At 42.9% G+C, this 27,025-nt stretch overlaps 1 protein-coding gene across 1 annotated transcript; it reads left to right on the top strand.

The window, feature by feature from the left end:
• Window positions 1-19,803: 19,803 nt before the first annotated feature.
• DYNLRB2 (dynein light chain roadblock-type 2) lies at window positions 19,804-26,579 on the top strand. Its single transcript, XM_040982034.1, has 4 exons — window positions 19,804-19,892; window positions 21,708-21,783; window positions 25,893-26,060; window positions 26,375-26,579. Exons 1-4 carry the CDS (start codon window positions 19,890-19,892, stop codon window positions 26,416-26,418), a joined length of 291 nt encoding a protein of 96 aa, XP_040837968.1. The 5' UTR covers window positions 19,804-19,889; the 3' UTR covers window positions 26,419-26,579.
• The last annotated feature ends 446 nt before the right edge of the window (window positions 26,580-27,025 follow it).

Genomic DNA, 27,025 nt, shown 5'->3' with positions numbered 1-27,025 from the left:
CCTAACCTTTCATATTTGTCCATTTTGCCCAAAAGTTGAAAAAAGACTCTCCTTGGGGTCTCCTGGGGTTAAGCTAGACCACACTGCCTGTCACATTCATGTCACCCTCTGGCCTGAAATCCTCAAAGAGAGAAATTCGTGTCTTTGAACTTTTCTGGAAATGCCCAGAGTGTCACTATTTCTCTAAGGAAACAGCACCCTGAGTGCAGAGCTGTCTGCCCAGGACAGAAAGGATCAGCAGGAAATTATCACATGTATTTCATGGTTTTGTTTTCATTTTTCTGTTACTATTACCACAATATTTTCAAGAGAAAAGTGAAGTGTTTGCCAATTGCAGAAGCTGTATGTGACAGACCCAGAAAGAGAAAAGGGTAGGGCAGAGAAGCCAGAGCTACCTGCCTGGGCCCATCAGGGAGCACTTCTGAGTCAGCTTTCGTACGTAGTGCACAAGTTTGCACTGAGGAGAAGGAAGGGAGGCGGTCTGGGAGGAACAGCCTCCATGTTCATCTGCCTAGGGCTGGTGCAGTGCTGTGCACTGCAGGAGTCACACGGAGGCAGAAGGAGTGGGGCACTTAAAAAGGCACACTTCAGTCCAATTTCACATACAAACATACTCTCTAGAGGTGCCAAATTTGAGAATTGTGCACAGGGAAGGTGGGTGCCCAAGGAAGCAGAAACAGAGAGAACACTGAGCTCATAAAGATGGGTATTTGAGTCCTTTCATTTCAGCCTTGGTCTCAGATGGACGCACTCCCGAGTCATAAATAATAGAGCACACTTTGGGCAGAGTTCACCCACCACATTTCCAGACACGTCGAACACCATTCAAAGCCAGTCGTGAGGGCTCTGATTAATATACAACACAGAGCGCTCTCTCCATACTCTTGAGGGTAAAAATATTGCTGAAGAGCCAGTTCTCTTTCAAAGCTGGGCTGCTAACACCACCTGGTGAATGATAATAAATGGCAGGTTAACCCAGAAGAGGGCAGGCTGAGCTGGCCAGCCCTCTGTCTGGGTCTGCAACTTTCATGTGCACAAGAATGCACACCCGCTCTTCAGCCAAGAGGCCAAGATCAGCTTCCGGTGAGATAAGATTTCCTGTGAGACCCCTGGTATTTCCCAATTACAGCTGGGGCAGAAATAGCAGTCTCAATTCTCACGGGGAGTGGGTGCCTTTCTCTCTCTCTTTTCTTCCTTCTGAGTTCCCATTCAAGTCACACCAGGAATGTGCATTTACTCGCTCTTAAAATAACATGGCAGTTACTCTCCTAAGGTCAGAGAAGTTTAGGATTTTTCAACAACCTTAAATCTTGTTGAATATTTAGGTATAAGCAGCCTAGATAAGGGACACAAAAATGTTATAATAAGAAAAACAAAAAAAAAAGAAACATACCGCCATCTCCTTCCCACCAAGCCCAGGCACCAGAGAGACTGTGCTGTGTGTGACCGTGAAAGCTCTCCAGCCAAACATCGTCAGAACGCCACCATTTTGGACCATCTGGAACTGGGACACTGTTACAGTACAGAAAGGTGTTACTTCCCGGTAGTTTAATTCACATGGAAGGCAGCTGCTTGCCTCCTGGGGCAGTACACCATTCCCTTTTACAGTCCCTTTTGACTATACCAGGATGCAGCAGTACACCATTCCCTTTTACATGACTATACCAGGATGCAGCAGAACTGCTGCTAGCAGGGACATCTGCACTTCTACTGATCTAAAAACTGAGAGACAATCACCTGGGTGGTCTGAGAATTAAAGAGATGCTACATGCAAAAGTAACTCACAGGGTTTTGAGCACCTGTCTCCCTTTCAGCTCTTGAGCAGAGGTCTTTAGAAAGTTTGTCTGTTTGTTTTTTGTCTTGTACATTAGCTGCAGTCACATCTTTTCCCTCCCTACTTTTTAAGGACTTCCTGAAGGTACAAACCAGGACACCTTCATGTCTCCTGCAGTAACAAGAATGCAGACACCTTATAAGCACATTATAAGAAACGGAATAGATGAATGATAAACAGTGGAGAGTGACTATGCTGTCGTGACAGAATGGGAAGACTTGGCAGGCGGGACAGGCATCTCCCCACCATGACTGGGACAGTCACCAGTATCCAATCCTAAAGCCAACAATAAAATCAGAGAAATTCAACGCCCACCCCCAGCACATCATGCCTCTCAAGAGAGGAGCTGTTCTCTCTGTTCTGTCGATGCAGAGTAAACCCCAGGTCTCCAGCAGCTGCTCTGAAGCAACAAGGTAGATGCCAGGTTTGTAAACTAGCATAAGCAGCGATGCTTACTTTTCAGTGAGACACCAGCAGCTTGGTCACCAGCAATGCAGAGATGAAAAAGCAGGGGGAAAAAATGTAAAAGAATACAAATGCCTGAAAAGCATTTCTCTGACACCCACGAGTCAATCATGACACCCACGAATTTCAGGTCAAGAATGAATTGCATTCTGTGTGTAATCCGTGCTGTGCTCACTTACTTGCACAGTATTTATTAGCCTGCTGAGTAGTGGATCAGCCAGCCAGGGCTGCCGTAGCAGACTGCCACAGGCTGCGGAACCTCGCCGTTCCGGAGGTTTTCTAGTAAGGACCCCCTTCCTGAAAAAACATGATCATATTCAGACTGTCTTCTCACATGGTGGACATGGCAGGGGCGGGAAGGAAAGGGGAGCAAAGAAATCTGGTATTTCTCCTCTTACAAGGATGCCAGTCCTGTTGCAACAGGGTGCCACTGAGGGGTTTGAGTTCGAACGTACACATTTGGGGAAGTGGCCACAATCTCTTCAATGTGCTGGGTGCTGCACCCTGTGATGGAGCCACTGCAGTTTCCTGCTCAGAAGCAGTTCCTTTCCTGGCCTCTTAAAGATTTTCAGGGGCTCACAGTGCGAGAGAATTAAATAGTATTAAACAACTGAACAAACATAACTTAGAACCTACAGCTTCAAGTGCAAAGCAGGATTCATGTTTCTATGCAGAGCTGTACCAAAAATAAGAACTTATACTATAGATGAGGTTAAAGACTGTAGTAATGAAAAACGCAATCATGCTTTCTCTCTGAGATCTACCTGATGAATATCCACTGCCCAACATTAGGTTATCTATTTATTTATTTATAGTCACTTTGAACCTAAAGACAATCATAAGATACTGCAGCACTGTTTGCAGAAGAAAATATAATAATACAACTGTCCACCAAAGGGCAGTTGGGTACATGCATGGATCGTGTCCATGTAATATTCTAAAGAACAGATCAGGGTTCCAAGCAATAATACAAAACTAAATATCATTGGGTAAAAAATAGTGTAGAGCCACAGGAGAGCCTGACTTTCTGCATAGGAAATTTAAGGAGAATTCTATGAATTCCTTGCCTATAAACAAACCAGTACTTTCATAATAGAGATTCCCTTGGAAGTGGGGAGTTAAGCAGATCTGGAGTAGTTGAAAGACTTACTTTTGGTCCCAGCACAATGGCATAGTAGCTAAATCCTTGCCTTGCTAAGCACCTTACTAAACTTGCTAACTGGTCTCCTATATTGGTAACTGTTCATGTCCCGGCTGCTCCATTTTCCATCCAGCTCCATGCTTGTGACTGGGAAAGCAATGAAGGACAGCCCAAAGCCTTGGGACCCTGCACCTGTGTGGGAGACCCGGAAGAACCTCCTGACTCCTGGCTTCAGATTAGTTCAGTTCTGGCCATTGTAGTCACTTGGGAAGTAAACCAGCAGATGGAATATCTTTGTTTCTCTCTGTCTCTCCTTCTCTGTAAATCGGTCTTCCAATGAAACAAATAAATAAATAATTTTAAAAAGAGAGACTTATTTTTTCATTAGAATCACTGTACTGTTGCTGAGAATTCACCAGATACAATTAGAGAAGAAGCAATTTAAAACAGTATATGTGGGGAAAAGTCCTGTCAACCCGTAATAGATACTGTTCGTGTCTAACTTGCCTTCTGGTACAAGCCTGCTCGCTTATCAGTATTCTCCAGCGTCTGGCAATAAGGGAAGGAATCAGGATTCTCTAGACCTCTGGAAATAAAGGAACTGCAACCAGGCTTCTCTAAATGCTGGAAGTAAGGAAGACGGGATCACGTGAGCAGAGGGCAATGTTTAGGCACCTGTGAAGGTTAGTTGTAAACCAGAAAATTAAAAGGCAAAAAGGGAGTTGAGAAGTTTCATATGGCCTGCCGGAAATGACACAAGGGCTGTTGCTCACCAGCCTAACAGCTGAATTCTTCATGAAAAACATGACTTCAGGCGGCTTGTAGACATTTTACTGGATAAAACTGATTCCCCTACTGTAAACTTTACCCTTTTCTAATCTTGCCTTTATTTCCCAAAGAAGTGTCAGCCTGGTACAAGGATGTCTTCAACATCTCTGAACAGGTTCCTAGATCACAATGTGACAACACTTTTAACTCAGCTGTCCTTTTCTTTTACACACATACTTCTGAGGGTGTCTTTTGGTTTCCCATTTTATGCTTGAGAAACAATTAAATGCATTTAACCTTGGCTGCTGAAAATGAGACTTTTTAAATGAAAATTTTAAGTACTTGAGGAGATGTAGAGAAATGACAAAGAGGAAGAAAAAAGTGAAAGTAACATAGGAACCAAATCAGTTAACCTCTTCCTGCCAAACATGAGACCCACAGGACAGTGTTCCCCAGGGAGTTGCAGCTTCTCATGGCAAACAGGCACAGCAAGAACACCATCAGCTCCCTGCCCTAGGTCTGCACAAACTCAGAGGCCCCGTTCAGTGAGATGCTCGCCCCACCAGGGAAGGCGCCTCCAGACAAGTCGCACTTTCCCATTTCCTTCCTCTTCTGCACCGTGACGTTTTCATCAGCTAAGCTCAGTAAGAACAAGAGGCTACTGACGCCATAAATTCCTTCCACTGTCAACGAGCACAAATTAGATGGAAAATAACCATACCCTGCGTCTGCTGCAAAAAATTTAAAGCTGCTTGTATTTAGTTGGGGTTTTGGTTGGTTGGTTAGTTTGTTTGTTTGCAATTCTCAGGCCTTTTTCATTTAGGTTTTCTGTCTCCATTCACTTGCCTGTAAAAACTCCACTTCTTTTGGGAAGGGAACCACTACACACACCCTTCTCCAAAAACTAAGCTACGCTTCTCCTTATTCGTGAGCTATCTGATCATAGATCTCCTTAGATACGTGGCTGTTGCATCAAAACCCACTTGCAACTCAGTTACTGAGAGGATGCTGGCCTTATGCTTGTGTCTAATCATAAGCCGAGTGAACAAGACTCCCACTATCAGCAACTGATTTAGAATTAAACGAAAACACAGGCTGGGTTCTGCACAGCGCATGGGACAGAGTGCTGTCAACTTCTCTAAGCAAAAGCAGTGATTTTGTTGGTTTCCCTCACAGTCAACGGCTGCTTCACCCAACATTTCATACGTTAAACTAATTAAAAGAAACATACATTATCCTGTGATTGATTTTCAAACTCATTTATTACTCATTTCTCTGTGGTTTAATTTAATTAAATTGAGCTGCATATCAAATATTGATTTTAATAAAATCTTGATTAAGATTCCAGCAATTATCAAATGCAATTTTTCATACCATTCCTGCATTTCAATGGAGTTAACCTCAAAAACCAATTTGCTTTCAAATAAAAAAAAAGTGAGTATGTATGTAGATATACAGATACACACACACCTCAGGCCATTTTCAGAAATAGAGAAAAAATGCCTCCTAATCTTTTCATGAACAAAGACAGCAGCGATGTCTGATGAATGTTTTAAAAAGCTTAAACTGGTCAATTATTTAATCCCCAATAAATAGTAAAAGAGGAGAAATAGAAAACACCAATTCCTTTGGTGAACATTAATTTGACACCTGCCAGGTACAACACAGCCTGACATCCTACTTCTGTGGAGATAAAGAAGAAATCGTTGTAAAGTCAGCTTGCTTTTATGCATGTGGAAAAATCCAGCAGCATATGAAAGTCTTCAACTTTATTAAATAATAACCACAGAAGGCCATATTTTCCAACCCTTGCAGTTACTCTCTTGTGTAATTTATGAACACAGGTTCCTTCTTAGGAGATTCTAATGTAAATGTGATGATATAAATTATCAATGGTATCATATTAGCAATTAGCCATAAGTAGAAGACATTTAATAAGTTAAAATATTTGGCTTTGACCAGTAAGTGCCAGGAAAAAGACCTAGCCAATCGCTGTCGCAGCAGCACCACCTAGAGGCCTCTTCAGGGCAAGGCGAGTAATTCCCCCAAGCCACTGCATTTTCACTTCTTACCTCCCTCAAAGTATTTCAAGTCTATGTAGGTCATTCAGTGACTTCTTAAATTGAGACATTTTCAGGGGAGGTCAAAACTTAACCGAATAATCCCCAGTGAAATGCACTGGGAGATAAAGTCCTAACACTCCCCCCAGAGGAAGAGGTGGATCTGGGTGTAAGCTGGGGAAAAGGGCCCTGAGACGTGAGTGCAGGCACTGCCCACACCTTCCCCACACATACACCTCCTGTTCTGTGCTCATCCCGCATCTGTGACCACCTGCATAAGTGACACTTGGGAGCACTTCAAAGCAGCATCCCTGAACTGCTGCCAGCACCTGTCAGGAGGTTGTCAGCACTGTTTACACCAGCAGACCCACTTCCTAATCCCCTGCCGCCAGCCAAAGCGGAATCCATGTTCTGGGGGTGGGGCTGAGGGAGAAATGACAAATCATTTCCCGTTGTTTATAGTTCTCATGCTCTCTTGTGATTTTTTGGTTATTTTTCTTGATTTGGAAACTTCCCTGGCAGCATGTTAAAAGGGCTAGCAGTCAAATATTACAATAAATCAGCTCTTGGTAGACGCACTCTCCTTGAGTTATTGGGTAATAGAATTTCAGCAGTCTTCCCTGACTCCCTGCCCACCACACACTCCCAAGGGAAAGCAAAGCGACACACAAGCAGGGTGCCCACCTTCACTCCCACCGCCATGGTGCTAGGGGGCTAAGCCACTCTGCTGAGCCACCAAGTTCTTGTCTCCAACTAATAAGGCTGGGGCCCCTATCTGGACACATTAGTGGCTCAGCTGATGGTGAGGCTTTGAATTTCCAGTTGTGTACCCACGTCCAATTTCCAAAAGTAATACTAGGTTTTTGCTAGAGCAAAACCCACTTTGCAGGCTACTGCCACAGCTAAAATTACATCAAACTGCAGCAATTTTAGCTCTGTGGAACATCATTCTGTTCTCGCACCCATCTGCCCTATGCCTACTCACCTAAATTGTGTCTGATTCTCCTCCAGAGCCCAACTTCTCTATCATAGCTCCGGGCATCCTTCTGGGATCTTCCCAGAGTACAGAAAGATGGCATCCTGTGAGTCCACATGTAACCAATACGTCTCCCTTGAGGAAACTTGATGTGCAGTTTTTTAAATGATCATTTAGTAGCTACATCCCCCACCAGGTTGTGGGTACCATGAAAGGAGAAGCTATTTCTAATTTCATTCACAGTGATTTTCCTCGCAGCCCCAGTGGTTTTGTCTCAAGTGCTCCACCAATACTGTTCAAGGGATTATCATCCAACACAGCATGATTTATCCTGGGAGGGACTTGGAAGTTCAAGTGTACCCTCCATTTCATTGCCTACCAAACTTGAATCTTTGATATCCACCATCTTCCTCACATTCTTACTTTGTCCTCTAATTCCCAAAGGAGTCAACTATGTCACCTTATCCTTGATCATCCAGGCTTAAGGCTTGGCAATCTTCACCATCTCCTGACTCTCTGCAGGCCTCATAGAAAACCTCTAATTCCTGTGTCAACTGCCAGAAAAGCAGTCAGCTGATAAATTTACAGAGCTGCTCGCTGGGGTATCTGGAATGCTGTCTCCTCCCACCCCACTGCTAACAGGGAGATGAAATTCCTCCCTGTCAAGCAGACCACACATTTCCATTCTGTCTCTCATACACAACTGGCATATTACACAGAAGACCAATTAGGCTTCTGGCACAACTACTTACTGTGTCCCTAGAAGGACTATATGCTGGAACCACATGGTTACATGAAGCATATACAGCAGACATTCAGAGACACAGCCATCCTGGGAAATGACCCAAAATGGTAAGAAATGAGGTCTACCACTCTGATTTCTTATGCTATAACATCTTGGCTCAGAAGCTACAGGGGGTTCTAAGGATATTTGAGAGAATTCATGGAAAATACTGGAAAACTGTGCCGAAGCAATAACAATGAGAGATTAGCAGATTTGTACAATCTACTAGTGTTACAATGATGTTGTAAAACTCTTCTCGGGGCCCAGCTGTGGAATCTGCCCCTCATTTTGGCTTTTGCTCACTTACCTTTCTGTATGTCTGAATTCACAGCATCACTCTTTGCCTTCCTCTATAGAAATTAGACTGCCCCTGCAACCTATATCCTATATGCTTCACTTCCAGAATCTTAAGGATGTTTCATAGGGAAATAAAATGGATAGCAAAATCAGTACATCCCCTATTAAGTGATTATCCGTGGACCTCAAGTGTAAGAACCAAGCAGACAGCATTTAGGGTACAACAGAGGGTAAACGGCAGGTTGTAGTTCCATTTTGTTTGCTTTCATTAAGACTGTGCAGTTGTTATAAATGCAAAGTATGATAAACAAACACATCTCAGCCAACTCACTCATGAAATCATGTACTTAACTACTGGAAACTAACAAAACAAATGATAAGAAGTATACAAAACTGACAGGAGACATCAAGCCACAGTTTCAAGAGGCACAACAAGATAAGTGCAAGGGAAACCCATACAATGCAACAATGACACTCCATTTCTCTACCTTCTCACCAGCATTTTATGTCGTCATTTTATTTCTGCCATTAGTCTCATCACAGTCTCACCTTGCGTGCCCTAATGGCTGACAGTGTTGGAAGTCTTTCACCAGCTCCTTTACCATCTGTATGTCTTTTTACTGGAAAATCCAACTTCCCATTTTCTCACTGGATCATTTGTAATTTTTATTGATAAATTTTGATTTTCTTTAATTATTTTAAATGGGAATCTTTTATAACAGATATGGTACGCAAATATTTGCACACACACCCCCCCCCCTTCGCCACTCCAGTTAACAGTTTGTCTTTCATTGTTTCTATAGGGACTCTCAAAAAGTTTTAACTGGGCACAGCACAATAGCTTAGCGGCTAAAGTCCTCGCCTTGCATGCACTGAGATCCCACATAAGTGCTGGTTGGTATCTCGGCAGCTCCACTTCCCACTCAGCTCCCTGGGTCTGAGAAAGCAGTAGTGGCAGACCTGGAAGAAACTCCTGGCTTTGGATCAGCTCAGCTCCGGCCACCGTGGCCACTTGGGGGTGACCAGTGAACAGAAGATCTTCCTCTCTGTCTCTCCTCTCTGTACTTCTGACTTGCCAATAAAAATAAGTAGATATTTTTTTTAAAAGTTTTTAACTCTGATGAAGTCTAATTTGCCTATTTTCTTTTTATGGATAGTAGTTTGGGTGCCAAGTATAGGAAGTCTTGGCTAAGTCCTAGAGTATAAGAATTTTATCTTATTTTTCCCTTAAGACTATAAAATGGTATAGTTTCACATATTAAATGCAAGTATGTGGTATATTTTTAATTAATATGTATGTAAAGCATGACCTATAAGAGTTTTATCTTTTGATTTTGCTTATGGATGCAAAGGCCTCCAGCAACTTTTATTGAAGAAGCTCAGCTTCTTCATGAGAAAGTTTTTGTGCCTCCATTTTCTAGTAGACGGATGTGGGTCTGCTTCCAGATCCTCTATTCTGCTGCATCACTGTTACTCAACATCCTTGATCACTAAGGCTACAGAATGGGTCTCGACACTGGGTTCATTCCTCCCATGCTGTGCTTTACCCAAAAGACTTTTTTTCCCCCTTTGCATTCCTTGCTGTAACTGTGAAAGAAATCATATTAAACCTATACACAAATTTAGAGAACCAAGATTTCTCCATTTGTCTAGATTAGCATTTGACCTCTTCAATAAAAATGTAAGGAACTTGCCTTCAGATAGGTGCCTGTGTCCTCCCCATCTTACGTTGTAGCTATCTTAAACAGCACATTTATATATTTCTAAGCTCCCAGACAGTATTAGAATCTGTTTTCAGCTATTAAACATGTCTTGAAAACGCTCAAAAGGAGGCAGTTAAAATGCCCTGGGCACACCCTAATCCTATCTCAGACTACCTGAGCTCCAGTCCTGGCTCTGCTCCCAATTCCAGTTCCACTAAAACACACTTCATGAAATAACCGAAGCACTTGGGGCCCTGTGAGAACTGGATTCAGTTCCTGGATACCTGCTTCTTCCTGGGGCACCACCCAGGCTGAGGAGTGGGGGACTGAAGCAGTGAACAGAGCTCTCTACCAAGAGTCCTCTCTCTAACTTTATCTCCGTTCCCATCTCTATATGTGTGTCCACCTCTCAAAGAAATTATAAAACCCTCACAAGAAGAAGTTTATTGTACTAGACTAGATAGGCTGGTAAAGGACCATGAAAATAAATATCCTAAGTTTTATAAACTATATATTATCTATCACAGTCATTTCACTCTGCAAATGAAAAGAATCAAACAAAATAGATAAACAAATGCACATATTTATGTTTCAATAAAATTGTGTTTATCAAAATACAAGGGTAGAGCCCGGCACAGGCACAACGGCTCAGTGGCTAAATCCTTGCTTTGCACATGCTGGGATCCCTTATGGGTGCTGGTTCATGACTCAGATACTTTCTTTCCCATCCAGCTCCCTGCTTCTGGCCTGGGAATGCAACAGAGCATGGTCCAAAGCCTTGGATCCTGCACCTACCTAAGAGATTTGGCAGAAGCTCCTGGCTTCAGATCAGCTCAGCTCTAGCTGCTGCAGTTACTTGGGGACTGAACTAGTGGATGGAAGATCTTCATCTCTGTATCTCCTTTCCTCTATAAAAAGTCTGCTTTTCCAATAAAAATAAATATTTTTTAAAAATACAATGGTACTTCAAAAACTCCAATGAAAAATCAAATTGAAAGATAAATTTATTTCAATATAAAAAAGTTGAAACTTGCAGGGTTTTGTTTTGTTTCCATAATCCATGTTTGCCTATGGACACCTGAAGACTGCTCTTGGGTGGTGAGCTGAATGTGGCACGAGAGCTGCCACCGGCTGATCCCTGGAGCACTACAATTATCACGATCTTTTTCACGTCTTTTCTTCCTCCTCCATGCCGTATGTTCTAAATCTCACATCCTTGTATTTGTGCTGTTTAATACTAATTCTTTGACTCATGTCTGAGACTGGGCTTCGTTTCCTCCCACTTTACTGAAGGGTGCATTTACTGGAAGCAGTCATGGGCTGAGAGCATTCTTCTCTGAGCTCTTTGAAACACGTACAGTGAGGAACCAACAGTCACAGCATCTTTCCTCCATAAACAGTGCTTCATTTTTCTCTGACTGCTTCCACATTCCTAATTCTCCATTTTTAGCATTTCAGTTAGGTTATGTTTGGAAATAATTTGTTTTTGCTTATTCTCTTTAGGATTCACAAAGTTTCCTGAATCAGTACGTAGGTTTGTACATGTAAAAAATAAATAAAGAATATCTCATTATTAGTTACTGAATTTTCTTTTCTGCACTGTGTTTCCTTTTCTTCTGAGGCAAAGAAGATTTCTTGGATTTTCCTTCAAGTCACTTATTTAATGTTTTTCTCTTTTGCTCAGATTGGATCATTTTATGTATCTGCAAGTTTACTGTTTTTTTCCTCTACAACCTCCAGCTTGCTCTATGGCCCATCCAGTGGGAATTGTGTTTGCTATTTTATGCTCTTTTTTTTTTTTTAACATCTTCTGTATGCCCAATGACTTGGATAGTATCTAGGATGTTTTAATAGTACGTAATGAGAGGCTGTGTTACTTAAATTCTATAAATAATGCTGGCATTTTCTGTTTCAGCTGGCAGTCAATCCAGTGTGGTTCTCACCCCAAACATTACCCAGGATTCTGTGACTTATGGTTCCAATGTAAGGCCCACTCTGCAAGACTCCAAAGGATTGTGTGGATCCCTGCCATGTTTAGTCCACCCAGTCACGTCTCCGGGACCTGGACAGGGAGCTACTCCATAGTTCAACTCAAAAGTCTGCAGCATAAATTGGGGATCCGAAATAATCATGTGTAATCCAGAGATAAGTCCAGGAGTCCAAAATCCCATGATGCAGTTGTCCTCCTGGGTACTTCCTTCTCTGAGCTCTCCTTGACAGTCAGAAACTCCCAGAGCGCCCAACTTTTTAGTGTTCTGGCCAAATTGCTGATGTTACCTCCCCTTTTCTGTGACGGCATCCGTAGAAGGTCAAACACAGCATACTCTGTCCCACTGTCTTGGAACCACAGCCCCTCTGGTGGAAGAAGAAGGTTGCTCCCATCCTGCTTTGGTGCCTGTGGGCTACCATCACCATCATTGTCACTTCTACCACCAGAGGACCGACATATCTAGGGCACCTACTGGAAAAGCAAAGGAAAATGGGGATGTTTCCCCACACCCTCAGAGCATCAGGAGCTTCCCATTTCCACCAAAACTAGTTCCACCAGAACTCTCTGCCTACGTCACGGCCCTCTTCTGGGGTATAGAGCTTTTATCCATGATCAGGATATACACAAAGGGGAAAAAATGTGAAACCCATTAGTTTGATGTTTGTTTGCCGTCTGAGTTCTTTCCTACCTTTGGCATGACACCACTTACTTTTCAGAGTACTCAGATAACTTCCTAATGATTCAGTAAAGTTTTTTTTTTTTTCTAAGATTTACTTATTTTTCATTGCAAAGTCAGATATACAAAGAGGAGCGGAGACAAAGAGGAAGATCTTCTGTCAGATGATTCACTTCTCAAGTGCCAATCTGAAGCCAGAGATCAGGCAGAAGTTTCTCCAGGTCTCCCATGCGGGTGCAGGGTCCCAAAGCCTTGGGCCATCCTTGACTGCTTTCCCAGGCCACAAGCAGGGAGCTGGACGGGAAGTGGCGCTGCTGGGATTAGAACCGGTGCCCATATGGGATCCCAGAATGCTCAAGGTGAGGACTTTATCCACTAGACCACCACACCGGTCCCTCAGTAAAGATTTTATTTCTGCATTTAAAACCAGAATCTGATCTCTTTGACCACAGAATGTACTTGAGATAACTGACTTCAAGACAGCAAATCAAAGTTGAGGTTCTAAAACAAATCCAACTTCATTAAACTATATTATTTTTTTTGTATATTGCATATTTTCATATAAAGTACTATTCACTATCTTATTTAAATATTTGCAGTTATGTTCAATTTAAATTTGCATCTTTTCCTTCCTTGTAATATTGTCAGGTTATTTTTAATGCTAATCTTTTTATTCACTTACCTTTTATTATCATTTACTTGCAAGTGAGAGAGACAGAAACTGCCTCAGAGAAAGAAAAAGCTTTCATCTGTTGCCTTACTCCCCAGATTCCTACAACAGGTGGGCCAGCCTGAAACTAGGAGTCAGGAACTCCCTTCAGTCTCTGAGACGGCCATGAGGAACCTGTAATCCCCACTCCACCCTGCTGCTCCCAGGCGCAGCACACTGGCAAGAAGGTCCAAGAGCCAAAACTAATATCTAGGCAACCAAGATGGGATGTGAGTACCCAAATGGTGGCTGGAAATCTGCTACCTGCCTGCTCCTATTTTTAGGTCATTTTTAATCAATGTTATTCTAATCTCACATAAAGACAATGGTAAGTATATTTTCTCACTCTACTATATGTGTGATCATGGGAAACTGTCATTACTTGAAGATGATTCTTACATATATAGAAAATTCAAAAACATCTATAGACTAAAATACAGAATTAACAAGCTGAGTAATGTTGCTACATTAAGACAAATATGTAAAATATAAAACAGATGATTAAATATTTTAAACACATGCTAAAAGCATTAAAACACATAATTAGATGTAACTGAAGTTTGCTAGACATAAAGTCGGTATAAAATAGCTGATCTATACACCAACAAGTGACAAGCAAATAAAATTTTCAACAAATATCCAGGACATATTAGCTTAGATGTATAACTAAAATGCAAAAATTAACATTATTAAAAAAGTAGAAGAAAAAATTGAAGATAGAAGACATTTGATGTTTGTGAATTAAAATACTCAAAAATTCCAATTTTCCCTTATCAATCTAAACATTTAACTTCCATTGAAACAACCGCTATCTTTTTGTGGAAAATACCAACCTTATTCTAAAAACAGCATGGAAATGTAGAAAAAAACATATGTCACACTTTCATTAAACACCAAAAACAAGGAGGGGAAACATTCTCCCAGACATAAAGGCTATTTATAAGGCATCAAAATGGGTCAAATGGTGTTGACCCTAAAACCAACAGGATGGAGGGCCCAGGAGGGAAAACACACGCACATGGAACCTGGCATCTACCAGGGGCCGCCCTACAGGACAGCCAGAGAAAGAGGGTCTTTCCAGTGCGTAGTCATCCTACTCCATCTCATGCTCTGCTGTAACAGGACTCTACAGACTGGGCAATTTATAAAGGAAAGAAATTACTACTTACAGTAGCAGAGGCTAGGAAGTAAAGTTTCAAAGTGCTGGCATCTGGTGGAAGCCTTGTTGGTGCAACACCCCACGGTGGACGAAAGAAAGGAAGGACAGGACAGCACTGCATGAGGAAGCAACAAAACAGGGCCTAAATCACTGTTAGAATTAATTAACCCACTCCCAAGGCAACAAACCCCCTCCTGCAACAAAAACAGCAATCCACTCAAGAGAGCAGAGCTGTCCAGCCTGAACTGCTGCTCACAAGTCCTGCCTTTCAACACTGTCGTATTAGGGACATGACCCTAGGACACACATCCAGCTCCTAGCAATGGGAACATGTGAATCTGATGTCATGAGAGAACTAAGAAAACATCTTCATGCCCATCAGGTAGGGAAGTGTCTGCTAAACAAGACATTAAAGTATTATCCTCCTAAAAGATAATACTCATGACTAGAATTCACAACAGAAATTCCATTTCTTACATGACACAAAGAATGTGAGCCCCCGAGTACAAGTACAGATTAGTAACACATACTTACATGTACATGTGTAAATATATATGTAAATGTAGATACAGAAATAACCAGGAAAGAGCTTATCTTCAGGGTTCACATATCCAACAAATGGGGAAGAGTGCTCAATTTCAACAACGATCAGGAAGATGAAAACTAAAACAAGACTCCACTTGGGAAGCCCACATTGCATTTCAAAGTGTCTGTGTTCATATCCTGACTCTGCTTCTAATTCCAGCTTCCTGCTAAAGCACATCCTAGGAGGCAAGAGATGATGATTCACATACCTGGCTTCCTACCACCCAAGTGGACAGGGCTTCAGATTCCTGCCTTGGCCTAGTCCAGCTCCAACTGTTGTGGGCATTTGAGAGTTGAACCAGCAGATGAACATTCTCTCTCTCTCATTTATGTATACACACACACACACACACACACACACACACACACACACACACATATATGTTCTACACACATGCAGATAAATGTATGCCTTTTGCATAAAAATTTTTGGAAATAAAAAAATTTAAATGAAAACAAATTATCACCAAATAATGCAAAAATGGCTGAAATTAAAACTTGCACAGTATTAACTTTTAGTAAGACTGCAGAACAAAAATCCTGTTGCACTGATTCTGGGAACACTGGTAAACCAATGTGGAAAACAGCTTGGCATTATCGATAATGAATTATATTCTATAGCCCAGCAATTCCACCCCTACATACATATACAAAAGAAACTTACGACCATGTGCAATAAATGACTTGTGGAAGAATGCTTATGGAAGTATTATTCTTAACAGTGTCTACAAAGTATATATCAATAATGAAAGTATAAGTTCTTATAGCTGGCTATCACACAGCAATGAAGAAATTACAACTACACATACTACCAATGATTCTCTCTCAAACACACACACACACACACACACACACACACACACACACACACACACACACACACAATGTTGAGCAAATTGTGCCCAGAACAAAAGATTACATTCTAGGAAATCCCACTGATGTAATTTTAAATGGAAAAGCATCTTGCTAAAAGTTGATAACTAACTTGGGGGTGGGGGCAGAAGTCATGCCTGGGAGTGGCCATGTGGAAATGCTTGGGCTGTGAGCAGTATGCTATTCTTTAAACTGGTTTGGTGGTTACAAAAGAGTTCTCATTGCAGTCACTTGCCCATTGTACTTCTATGATACTTGCCAGTGGAACTCGATTTAAAACTACATGGACTAGGGAGCTTAGAAAAATCAATTTTAGCTCTTGGGACTGGATTACCAGAGAAAAGGAAGGGTGCACAAGTACACACAATTTATTGCTCCCTTCAGCCCTTCCTTCCTGCCATCGTCTTTGAACAGAATTAATAGACCAGGAAATATTTACTGTTGTGCTCAACCCTGAGAGACTAACAACATCTTTTAATTGCTAAATGCTGATATGAAAACTGCTTTCTGAAGACAAAATTTTTTTAATGGGAACTTCCAAAAACAACAACAATAAAAATGCAATGAGATGTAGTAGATGAGAGTGCTAAGTGATCAACAGGTTACACAGGGAAAAGATGTTGTTTAGCAAGAAAATCAACAAAATAAACTCTGGGTCTTCCTTTTAGCAGAGGCTTGAGGCAGAGAGTGACTAAAGGAAAGGCTGTTACACACGTGAGGAAACAGTGCAGGGAGCAAGAGGTGAAAAAGGGAACCCAAGAACAGGAAAGAGACAGGGAAGGAAAGGAATAGAGGGAAGAAAGCCTGACAGAACAGGGAAAAGACAGAAGAGACACAGTGAGCCTTGGCACCTGGTTTGAGCCATTTCATCCATATAACATAAACCTCGCATCAATACCCTAAAACATTATCTTTCTCATTTTAAAAGTAAAGAGACTGGAACTTCAAGAGCTTATTTTTCAGAAGGAAGCATCTAGAAGTATCAACCCTATGTATACACAAGTCTAGTGAACCATTTGGCTGCTCTAAGATGGAGGATCCCACCACGGGAAATCAGTATTTATATAATACTTGGGTCCTGCAAAACATTAGCCAGAGGTTGCTTAATTTTAACAAGGAAGAAAAAAAATGGCTGATCTTCTAAAACCCTACATCTATAATTCTATAGTTCTACATCATGGGGGGGCAGTTGTGTGGAATACTTACATCACCACTGACATTCTCTCATTCTACCTCAGATGTAAAGGGCATTTTTAGAAGAATGTGTGGTCTACTTCCTGGAGGAAAACCAGTACAGTGCTAGCAGTTGTGCTGTTTATATTGGAAAACAATGCCTGGTGAGAAAACAGACATGAAGTAACATTCCATGGCTCTGTTTCCAGTATTTTCTGGTGTACAGAAATGCTGGAGGTTGCTTTACAGGGCAGGTTAGGAAATTCCAGGAGAAAACTCAAGATCATGACATAACCAGGACTTCTTGAGTTTAAACAGGAAAAACAAGAGTAACAACTTATCAGAGTGTGCGAGAGATCTTCCCAAAGGGAAACCACCTCATTTTACAACACTGCACGTGAGGAAAAGCAGAATTTATGCCTGCATGTACTCCATCTTCGGCTATCACATCAGAGCACTTACAGAACCTACTACTCAGCAATGCTTGTGCTGAATTTTCGAGTCAGTTAGCACTCTCGGCAGTGACAGGAAGGGCCGAGTGGCTAGGAGAAGGGAGTGGAGGCTGAAGGGAGAATTTACATGTACTAAGGAAGGAACAGAGACCAGGTCAGACACTGCCAAGCTGTGCTACACAGAACTACTGCAGATACTCATTAGTTCCCAAAAGGGGTAGAAATTAAACGAAGCCACCTCTGAGGGAATAATTAGGAGTGGAAATCGATAAGGAGAAAATAGCTCATATTCTTCTCATTGATTTCCTGCACACAAAGGCACACTTGGCTGTTGGTTGAACATCAGTTTGGCTACTTCTTATTTCTTTCTCAGCTGGTCAGAGTCTGCTGTCAGTGCCTTTCAGGCTATACTCGTGCTTCCTTCTAATCACAGCTGGCAGCTACTGAAAGAGTTTGACGCCCTGACTACAGCAACTAGGGAATTCACACCCCTTTCCTTCACTGAAGTTGACTAACAGAGCAGCAGTGGTGCACTGCCACTGGTTTCACGCCAAAAATACAAATGGCAGCTGCACAGTCAACAGCTATCTCTGATCAGACACATCCACCAGGCCCAAGCGTCACTATGCCTACAGTTGAGCCAGTCTTGCCAGACAGTCCTGCATTTTCATTACTGAAGAATAATAGAGCCAATTGGTCCGCTAGAAGCCAGATCAGTACAACACACACACGCCAGACTCAAAACTCCAGTCCCACAACTCCAGCTAGCCTTTCCACAAGACCTCAGCTTGGTCCCCCAGGGAAATGGGTGCAGCCATGTAGTCTAGTGATGCAACACCCTCCCCCCGCCCGCCGGGCCTGCCTTCCCTTCCCAGCTCCAGATTCTGGCACCCACATGCAGCAAGCCAACCCAGGGAGGCAGGCAGGAGGACTGCTGGAGGAAATGGGCTGCATCCGGCTTTTGGCTCTGGCTCAAATCCAGTCCTGGGCTCTGCAGACAGCTGGGGACTAACCAGGAATGAGACCTCCACCTGTCTTTCAAACACACCTATTTTGTTTTTATTTCAAGAATCCTAATAAATTACAGTGACCAGAATCACCTCCACAAAACTGAAATAGAACTGAGAGCTCCTGGATCCAGGAATAGGAGAGAGCTGAGAAGGCTCGCTGGATTCAATGAATTCAAAGCTGCCCCCAAGGCACTCCTCACAAGGGTCCTTCACATAGACCCTACTTGACGTCACTAGCAAGGCCAGGTCACTTTGTGGAAATGGAGGCACAAATCCTGTCTCTGGGGAGACAGGATAGCGTGGTCTCCAAGCAGAGGCATGGCCGCTCTCCCACTGGTATTTCCAAGGCCTGGGAGTCCTAACACACCAGTCACAGGCGTTCCTGTCTCCTCCTCCCGGGTGGCCTTCCAAAGGGCCCAGGGACCTCGGCCCGTCCCCTACGTCTGTAACTGCAGTATTCCTCCCGCCATTCCGACAGAATGCACTCGTGCGCCCATCTGTGGAAGCTCCAAGCGCCCCACTTAACAACGTTATCAATTAACTCTAAGCAAAAAGCAGCAAACACATCCTAATAGATTCCACAAAACTACGGACAAAGTAAGGAGCAACCTCTGTGACTCGGGGTGCTAGAGCAGGGCGAGGGCCTAAAACGTGAGGTGCCGCTTATTCTGTATCGGTTTGGGTGGGGGTGGACAGTTCGACGTGAACCTCTTTCTCACACAACACAGAGTGTCCTTGTCAATGGGGGCTCCGTTTTACTTCCACCGGTCGGGGGCCGACAGGGTTGGGAGGTGCTGAGTGCGGGCTAAAGGGCGCGTCACGAAGACCCTGAGCCTTGTCACCACACACCACAAGCAGCCGGCGGCCTTCAGCCAGAGAGCCTGGGACCTAGGCCCCGCTGCCACAGCGACGCGTACCGAAAGCAGTGAATGACACGGCGGGGAGCTTGGCCCACTCCGCAGTCCCTCCCTTCCCGCTCCACGGCCCTCAGGACTAGACACTGACCCACTGCCCGCTTTCCAGAACTTTTGCCTACGGCAACCGCGAGGAGACAGGGCACAGTCAGGGCGGAAATGCAGCCTCCCCGGGGGCTGCCCCACCCCCTGGTCTTGCGCAGGCGCGTCCCGGTGCTTCCGGAGGTCACTTCCTCTCTTGTCTCCTAGCAACCGGTGGAAGCGTTGTTGACGTGCGAGGTGGCGGCAGTGCTTGAGTCCGGAGTCTAGGCGCCCGCGCGATGGTAAATCTGGGTCTCCGTCCGCGCCCCGCCGCCCCAGGACGCCCACGGACAGGAGCAGAGCTGGCGGCTCCGGGAGCTTCTGAAAGGGGCAAGAGGGAGACCCCGAAGAGGGGAAAGAAGATGTCTGGATTGGGGGGAAAAGGAGACAGTGTCTGGGGGGTTTGGTCTCAGTAAAGACAAAGCTGAGGGAATGAGAGGGGCTGCCGAGAGGGAGAAATCCTGGGTCGGGAGGACGGCTGAGTTTGTAGAGGGGAGAGGGGAGTGGAAAGAAGAAATACCAGATCGTGAGGGGCAGGGGAAGGTGGGGCAGGCACCGCTTGTGGATGGGGCAGGGAGGAGGGCCATCCAAGAGCTGAGGAGACGGAAGGGCGAGTCGGAGAAGACGCCCGAAAGCAGGAGTGGAAGAGAAGTTACAGGAACAAGAGAAAGGGGAGGGTACTAAGCGCTCAGCTGTGTCCAGGATGAGTAAAAGGGCGATAAGTTTTTAATTCTCGCACAACTCTTGGTCGGCATCGCTGGATCTCCCAAAATGAGATAACACACAGCGGTTGCTGCCTAAGGTGGTATAGAAATGTCCACTCACCCAGGGAATCACGTCTCGAGAAATTCATTCCTCTTCCAATTATATAGTATATAGTATATAGTAGTATATATAGTAGTATATATATATATATAGTAGTATATATAGTATATATATATATACTTAATATATATATTAAGATTCGGATTATCTATGAAGGAGAATTTCTGCACTGGTGGTTCTTTAATATCATTTAACATTTTTCATCATTTCACATAGTGGACCTCAGGCTGTGCCTCTATTGAACTAGAATTTAATATTGTGCACTCGATGCATTTTTTTTTGTTCAGCTATCTCTTATTTGGTAAAATCAACGCCAAATTTCCATTTGTGGTAAGCGTAGTCTTCTCCCAAAAGTGTACTTATCCAAACTTTTAGATGCAAGAACTCATGCATGAATATGCATGATTCCTGAAATGTGGGGAAGGACTGCTGTGGTAGAAGGAGGGAGGGAGTGCCCGGGGCTGCATGCACTGCAGAGGAAAACTGCCTGTGAGGCCGGTTATGTTCGCTCCACAGTGGTGGGCGGAAGAGAAGGTGATGAACCTTCATCAAGAGATCCTGCAGTCATGTTTGCATTCAGAATACCCAGCGATGCATCAACCGTGAACAGCTCAGAAGTATTGGGGCAGGGAAGAAGTCAGTCCTGATTTTTGGCATTTTCAGAGAGAAAGGGGGAAAAAAGACTGATACTGTGCGGTTTATGCATCAGTTTTATTCAGAAAGGGGAATTTAAAACATGGCAACAGAATGGCCTCATGATTACTCCGTGTTGAACACACAGCTCCCTGTTGTTATGGAGAGAATCCCAATATGCATGTTCGGTGGAACACCCATCTGCAAACCATCGTCTGAACTCGGAACTAGGTTATCATTCATGAAAATAAGGTTTCCCGGAAGGGCAACTTTTGGACAGAGGGGTGTCATGTTCTGTAAACATTTGCAGGACCATCTGAGAGAGATTCTTTTGCAATGTCGTGTTTTCTAGAGAATGGAAGGAGGTTCTGTGAGAGAGTCAGTGCTCAGTTACTAGAGGGGCTTCAAGGAAGAGATTCACCAGGGCTGTGGGCAGAGGGGTCGTAAAGCTGTTTATGGCCGTTTTCAAGGCGTCTTTCAAACACCCAGTGACAGCACGCAGCGCTTCAGGTCGGGACATGGGGAAGTAGGTATCTTTCCTTAAGGTTGGGGTCACCACTAAGACCCCTGTGTTTTCCTCCCGTCCTGGTCTTTTCCAGGCAGAGGTGGAGGAAACCTTGAAGAGGATTCAGAGCCACAAAGGAGTGATCGGCACAATGGTTGTGAATGCAGAAGGTATGTGCGTCACGGGCCAACTCCTGGATGTGCACAGGCCAGCCAGGGACCTCAACACAAACATGCCAAACACTGAAGCTAAAATGGCAATATACAGATCAGATGTTTACTATCTATGATATGCCAAACCCTCTGCTGATAGCTAGAGATAAATATATGAACAAGACCTGTCTAAAAAGTATCTGTGTCTTCCAAAAAAAAAAAAAAAAACAACTAAACAAACAAAACCACCTCGTACTTCTCAAAGCTTTGGTAATTATTCTCCAACACTGAAGGACGCTGCATTGTTGATTTCCCAGCAGGAAACCTGTAATTCCCAGAATGTGGTGCTCACTGCAGGATCTTCAGGAAGAATGTGCATAGCCTTGCCTCAGGCACATTGCTCGGTGATCACCAAGGCAGTGACCTCTTAAATGTCCCAGCTGACTTGCTGACTTCATTGCTAACTCAGGAATCTATCAGGGCAAGAGGTGCCAGAAATTCCAGAGCATTTGCTGAAACAAGAATGACTACTTCAAAAAAAAAGAATTCATGGGGAAATCATTGAATATTTGTGCAACTACCCACCTTAGAAACCTGGAAACTTAGAAACTTGGCTCGGTCCCTGTCATTAGGAAAGACAAATAACCTACCTGATTTGGTAGTTGCAATGATTAAATGAGATACTAACTGTCAGATGCTCAGCATAATAGACGGACACTTAATAGAACTGTAATTAAATGTTTCACAGAATGTGAGATACAGATTTTTAAAAATTGGTTCATTTTATGAAAAAAAAAACCCTCCGTGCCATACACAGAGACATTAAGCTTTCAAAAAGTTCATAGAGAAATGCATCTTAATTTTTTTTAAAAGAATGAATTTCAAAGTAAGATTGCACTAAAATTATTTTTCCATGAATTTCTAATTCCTGTACATGTGTACGCGATACAATAAACTCAGCCAGCCTGAGTGTTTGAGAGGCAGGGTTTACAGCCGACCTTCCCAGGAAGCCTAGCTCTGTGCTAACAACACTAGGACACAGCCCAGTGCTGGTGGATAGGTAGGCCTGGGTAAACGGGTTCTGTGTCCAGGTGTTGGCACCAACTCTGCCACACCACCAACTTTGGGATACCTGTCTGATTCCATGGAGATGCTGTGTCAGTTACCTTTAGTTTAGGTAATGAAGTACCACCTGCTGAAGAAAAAAAAAATGTTTTTGTCAGTCTGGAATGAAGATGTTAACAAGGTCACTACAGAAAGATCCTTATTGACCTTCTCCTAATTCCCGGCGGTCCTCAATTGATACTTCTCTTAGCCATAGCTGACAAAATGTTATTTCTAATACCCATTAACTTTTAATTAACCTCCACCAGGATAAGGTTGTGTATGGACTCAGGGCACTTTTCAAGGTTTCTGGATGCTCAATAATTTTTACCTGAAAATAAACTTAACCGTCCCCCGCCCCCAGCCAACAAATATATGAGAAGCTTATTTCTTCTATTAGCCAGATTATTATTCACCACAAAACATGACAAGCATACTTGCTATTCATGACAAGAAAGTAGATGTATTAATTTATCAATGCTAAGTGGTATAGGTTTCAATGATTGGTTTCCCTAGTTCTGTGAAGCAAACCTTTTTTCCAATATTGCAGCAGTGAAAATTGTGTTAGAAATGCATATGTGTGTGTGTGTGTGTGTGTGTGTGTGTGTTTGAAATGTATATGTTTGTCTCCCAGGCAGGCAGCCATGTCTGGCATACATTTTTATGAGTGTATAAGCCTGATTTCCATAAGCCCTTAATTTTAAATATTCTTGGCATTTCTAACAATCCATCATTTGAATTTCATTAGATCTTATCAGCCATCGAGCCAGTTCCTTTTATTTTGAAATACAATGTATTAGCCAAGGTACAAATGAACACTTGAAGATGACAAACTGAAATAATGAACCCCAGCTTACTGGGATCATAAAGAGTCCTCTTTGAAAGTCGTACTGTAAATCTGACAGTACCACATTTTAAGCCTTATAGACATTTTATGCTAGGAGCCTTATTTCTAGAAACACACAACAGATGTGAAAACACAGGGACATGTTCCCTGGCCCTGGTTACAAAAGTCAAAGGGCGGGAACAGCCTCAGCTGACATCACACCGGGACTTCTCTCAGTGTATTACAGAACGTCCCAAGCGACACCTGTGAGGGAGTTGTTACATGAGTGAGTTAGCATTGCCTGTACCGATTTGAATAGTTTCCCAAGGGTATGACATGAAAAAAACAAAAGTGAAGGCAAAGAGAAAATAACATCAGTAAAGAATATAGACCAAAACATGTAGATTCTTGAAAAGGCCTAGACTATCTCTAGAAACGTACGTAAGAAACCAGGAGTAGCAGTAACTCCTCAGAGGGAGGGAGGTGACCTTATATCATGGGACAAAATTATTTCTTAATAAATTATTGTTCATTACCTCACATTATACCCAACAAGGACTCAATAAATATTTGCTGACTGATCTCCTTCTCCTCCAGTGCCTGTGGTGGATACGGAGAACTGCACACGTTCCACAGGGCACGGCATGCCTGGATTTACTCACCTAGATCACGAGCAGACCTACTAAAGAGGCCTGAGCATCTGATTCATAGTATTGCCATCTGCATGTTAAATAGTTTATTCTGGGTATATGTCATGTTTTGACACTGAGCAATGCAGACTTCTTAGGTAGTCACCGTTTAGGATCCAAAATAAAAGCATTCATCAAAAAGTTTCCTTCCAAGGTTGAATGCTTGCTACGTTTGTCTCCTGTTTGTTAAAGATCCCTGCCCGCTGACCTTACTGTCCGTGGGGAAGGTGGCCAACACGTCATAATACAAAAGAACTTCTTTGATTGGAAAAATGTCCCTGTACCTATTCACCAAGAGCTGTTCTGTAAATCGTCATTACCTGAAGTTAGTCTGCTCTGAAGTCAAAATCGATCATCTCTTAACAGTTTCATGAAAACTTGACAAAATCCCAAGTGTGTAACCCCGACCCTCTCTTGAAAGTGTTCATCTTATTTTAATGGTTTCTGGCATTCTCTGATGAAAAATCATGAGCTTACACCCTCCTGTTAACTGGACAACAATGCCAATTCATGCGCCCACCTAAACTCAAGGCATATTTGCAAATAGAATCCCTCACGTTACTTTTGGTGTCTGGAAGTTCTCAAAATAATATTAATTCTCTCTCTGATTAGATGCAACAGATACAAGGCGGCTTTCACTGTGTATCTGTTATGCAACAGACACTGAGAACCAGGTGGCTGGAGTTGAGCTAGGTTGATTTGAACTGAATTTAATTATACTTGCATATTTTTCTGGCTAGAATTTTACAGTTGAATTAATTGCTTCTCTTTTAAATGCATATAATAGAAGAGTGGAACACTCAAAGTAGCCACATTCAATAGTGTTTAAACTGGGGGTTGGGAAACCCAGGCCAGGGAGAGCACAGCAGAACTACAGTATCTTTGTTACTATTTTCTAACAAAATCTGTTTTTCAAAATACAGTGTGAAGATTTAGGAAGTAATTTGAAATGCCGCTGGATTCACTTGTACATGTGTAGTAACACCTCTTTTTGTTTCTGGTCTCAGCGAAAAAAAGAGTAACACCATGTCCCAGACCAAGCCCTTTTCACAACAGATCTACTTATAATGGGGGCACTTGAGTAAATGCACTTAGTATAAAAATATGCTAACTTAGGTTTGGCGTAATCAATTCATATCTTCCCGATGACTTAGGCACATAAATTCTCATCACACTATTTTCTGTGCAAGAAAAAAGTATCAGGTGACCAAAGAATAGGGGATTGTTTATGTTGTGATATATCAAATAGTGAGGTGTGCAGTGACATCAACATATCACTTAAATGAAGAAAAAACTGGAAGTTCATATATATAGTTTAGCTCAGTATCATTTGTCTCTCTGTGCAAAGACAGAAATACTGGAATAAACTCATCCTGATACCAGTGAGAAATAAACACCATCATTATTTTCTTTCTCATTACAATAATGTTTTCCCTATTTGGCTGCAGCGTCCATACAACTTTTATAATCAGAAAAATAATTTAACCCCAACTTAAATCTCTTGATAGGCATTCCCATCCGAACGACCTTGGACAACTCCACAACAGTCCAATACGCGGGTCTCCTCCATCAGCTGACAATGAAAGCCAAGAGCACCGTCCGTGATATTGATCCACAGAACGACCTAACTTTTCTTAGGATCAGATCAAAGAAACATGAAATCATGGTAGCACCAGGTAACTTGGCATTTCACATCCTGGCTAAAATGTGTTTCCATGTGAAGAGCTGGAGAATTTTAAAGCAAGTTATCCTGTCCTGGGACGCTAGCCCAGACAAATGAAGTCAGAGTCTTCCTGAGGGTGGGCTTGGGGAATGGATTCTTTTTTCCCCCAAGACTCCACAGGTGATTCCAGTGTACAACCATTAGGAACCATTGGTCTCTACCAGGCCCATATGATGTTTTAAAGACAACAGCAGGCAGATTATCTGAAATGCTTCTTGTTGAATTTAATTTCTAGGCTGACTTAATTTTGTCCATGTCTCTCCTTAGACAAGGAATATCTTCTGATTGTCATTCAGAATCCGTGTGAGTAGACCTCCTGTGGCCACCCTGCCCCTGAGACTGGGCTGATGACTACGATTATATTCCAATGTAACTGATCTTTTGGAAATTCTTTTCTACTTTTACACTGAGAAGTATTCAACGTGTTTGTGTTGTGAAGTTGTGCCTTAGCAATATAATAAATCCTGGTATGCACATCTCTGTTGTTTATAACACACAAACCTGTAGGAGCCCAGTGAGAAGATGGGCTTCGGGTGTAACAGTTCTTATAGCCTGGAAGCAGCCATCACCACGTTTCGAAGTAGAATTTGGCCAATTTCCATGACCTGCCAAAGAGATGAAGTCAGGCGCTGTAGATCCTGCAAGGGGGCAGAGAGTCCCATCATGTGAAAAGCAGCAGCTGCTTTTCCCAGGTGCAACAGGGTCGGGGGAAGTCCAAAGCATGCCGCGTTCCTGCAGTTAGCACCACAGCTATGCGTCTCTCCCATGAAATGCTTCAGATCTGTGCTTCTGCGCAGCAGCCTGAGGCTTCCGGGAAAACATCTGAGCAAGCTTCTGTCCATATGTGGCTGAGCAGATGACTCCCGGGAATTTTATCTTTAATAGTTATTTCAGGTATTCAGAATACCTGAGTACCAA

Source organism: Ochotona curzoniae, unplaced genomic scaffold (genome assembly GCF_017591425.1).
Source record: "Ochotona curzoniae isolate NIBS_2020 unplaced genomic scaffold, NIBS_Ocur_1.0 contig_3622, whole genome shotgun sequence".
Taxonomy (NCBI): Eukaryota; Metazoa; Chordata; class Mammalia; order Lagomorpha; family Ochotonidae; genus Ochotona; species Ochotona curzoniae.
The sequence above is the reverse complement of the archived record's forward strand: the minus strand, read 5'-3'. Positions and strand labels throughout refer to the sequence as shown.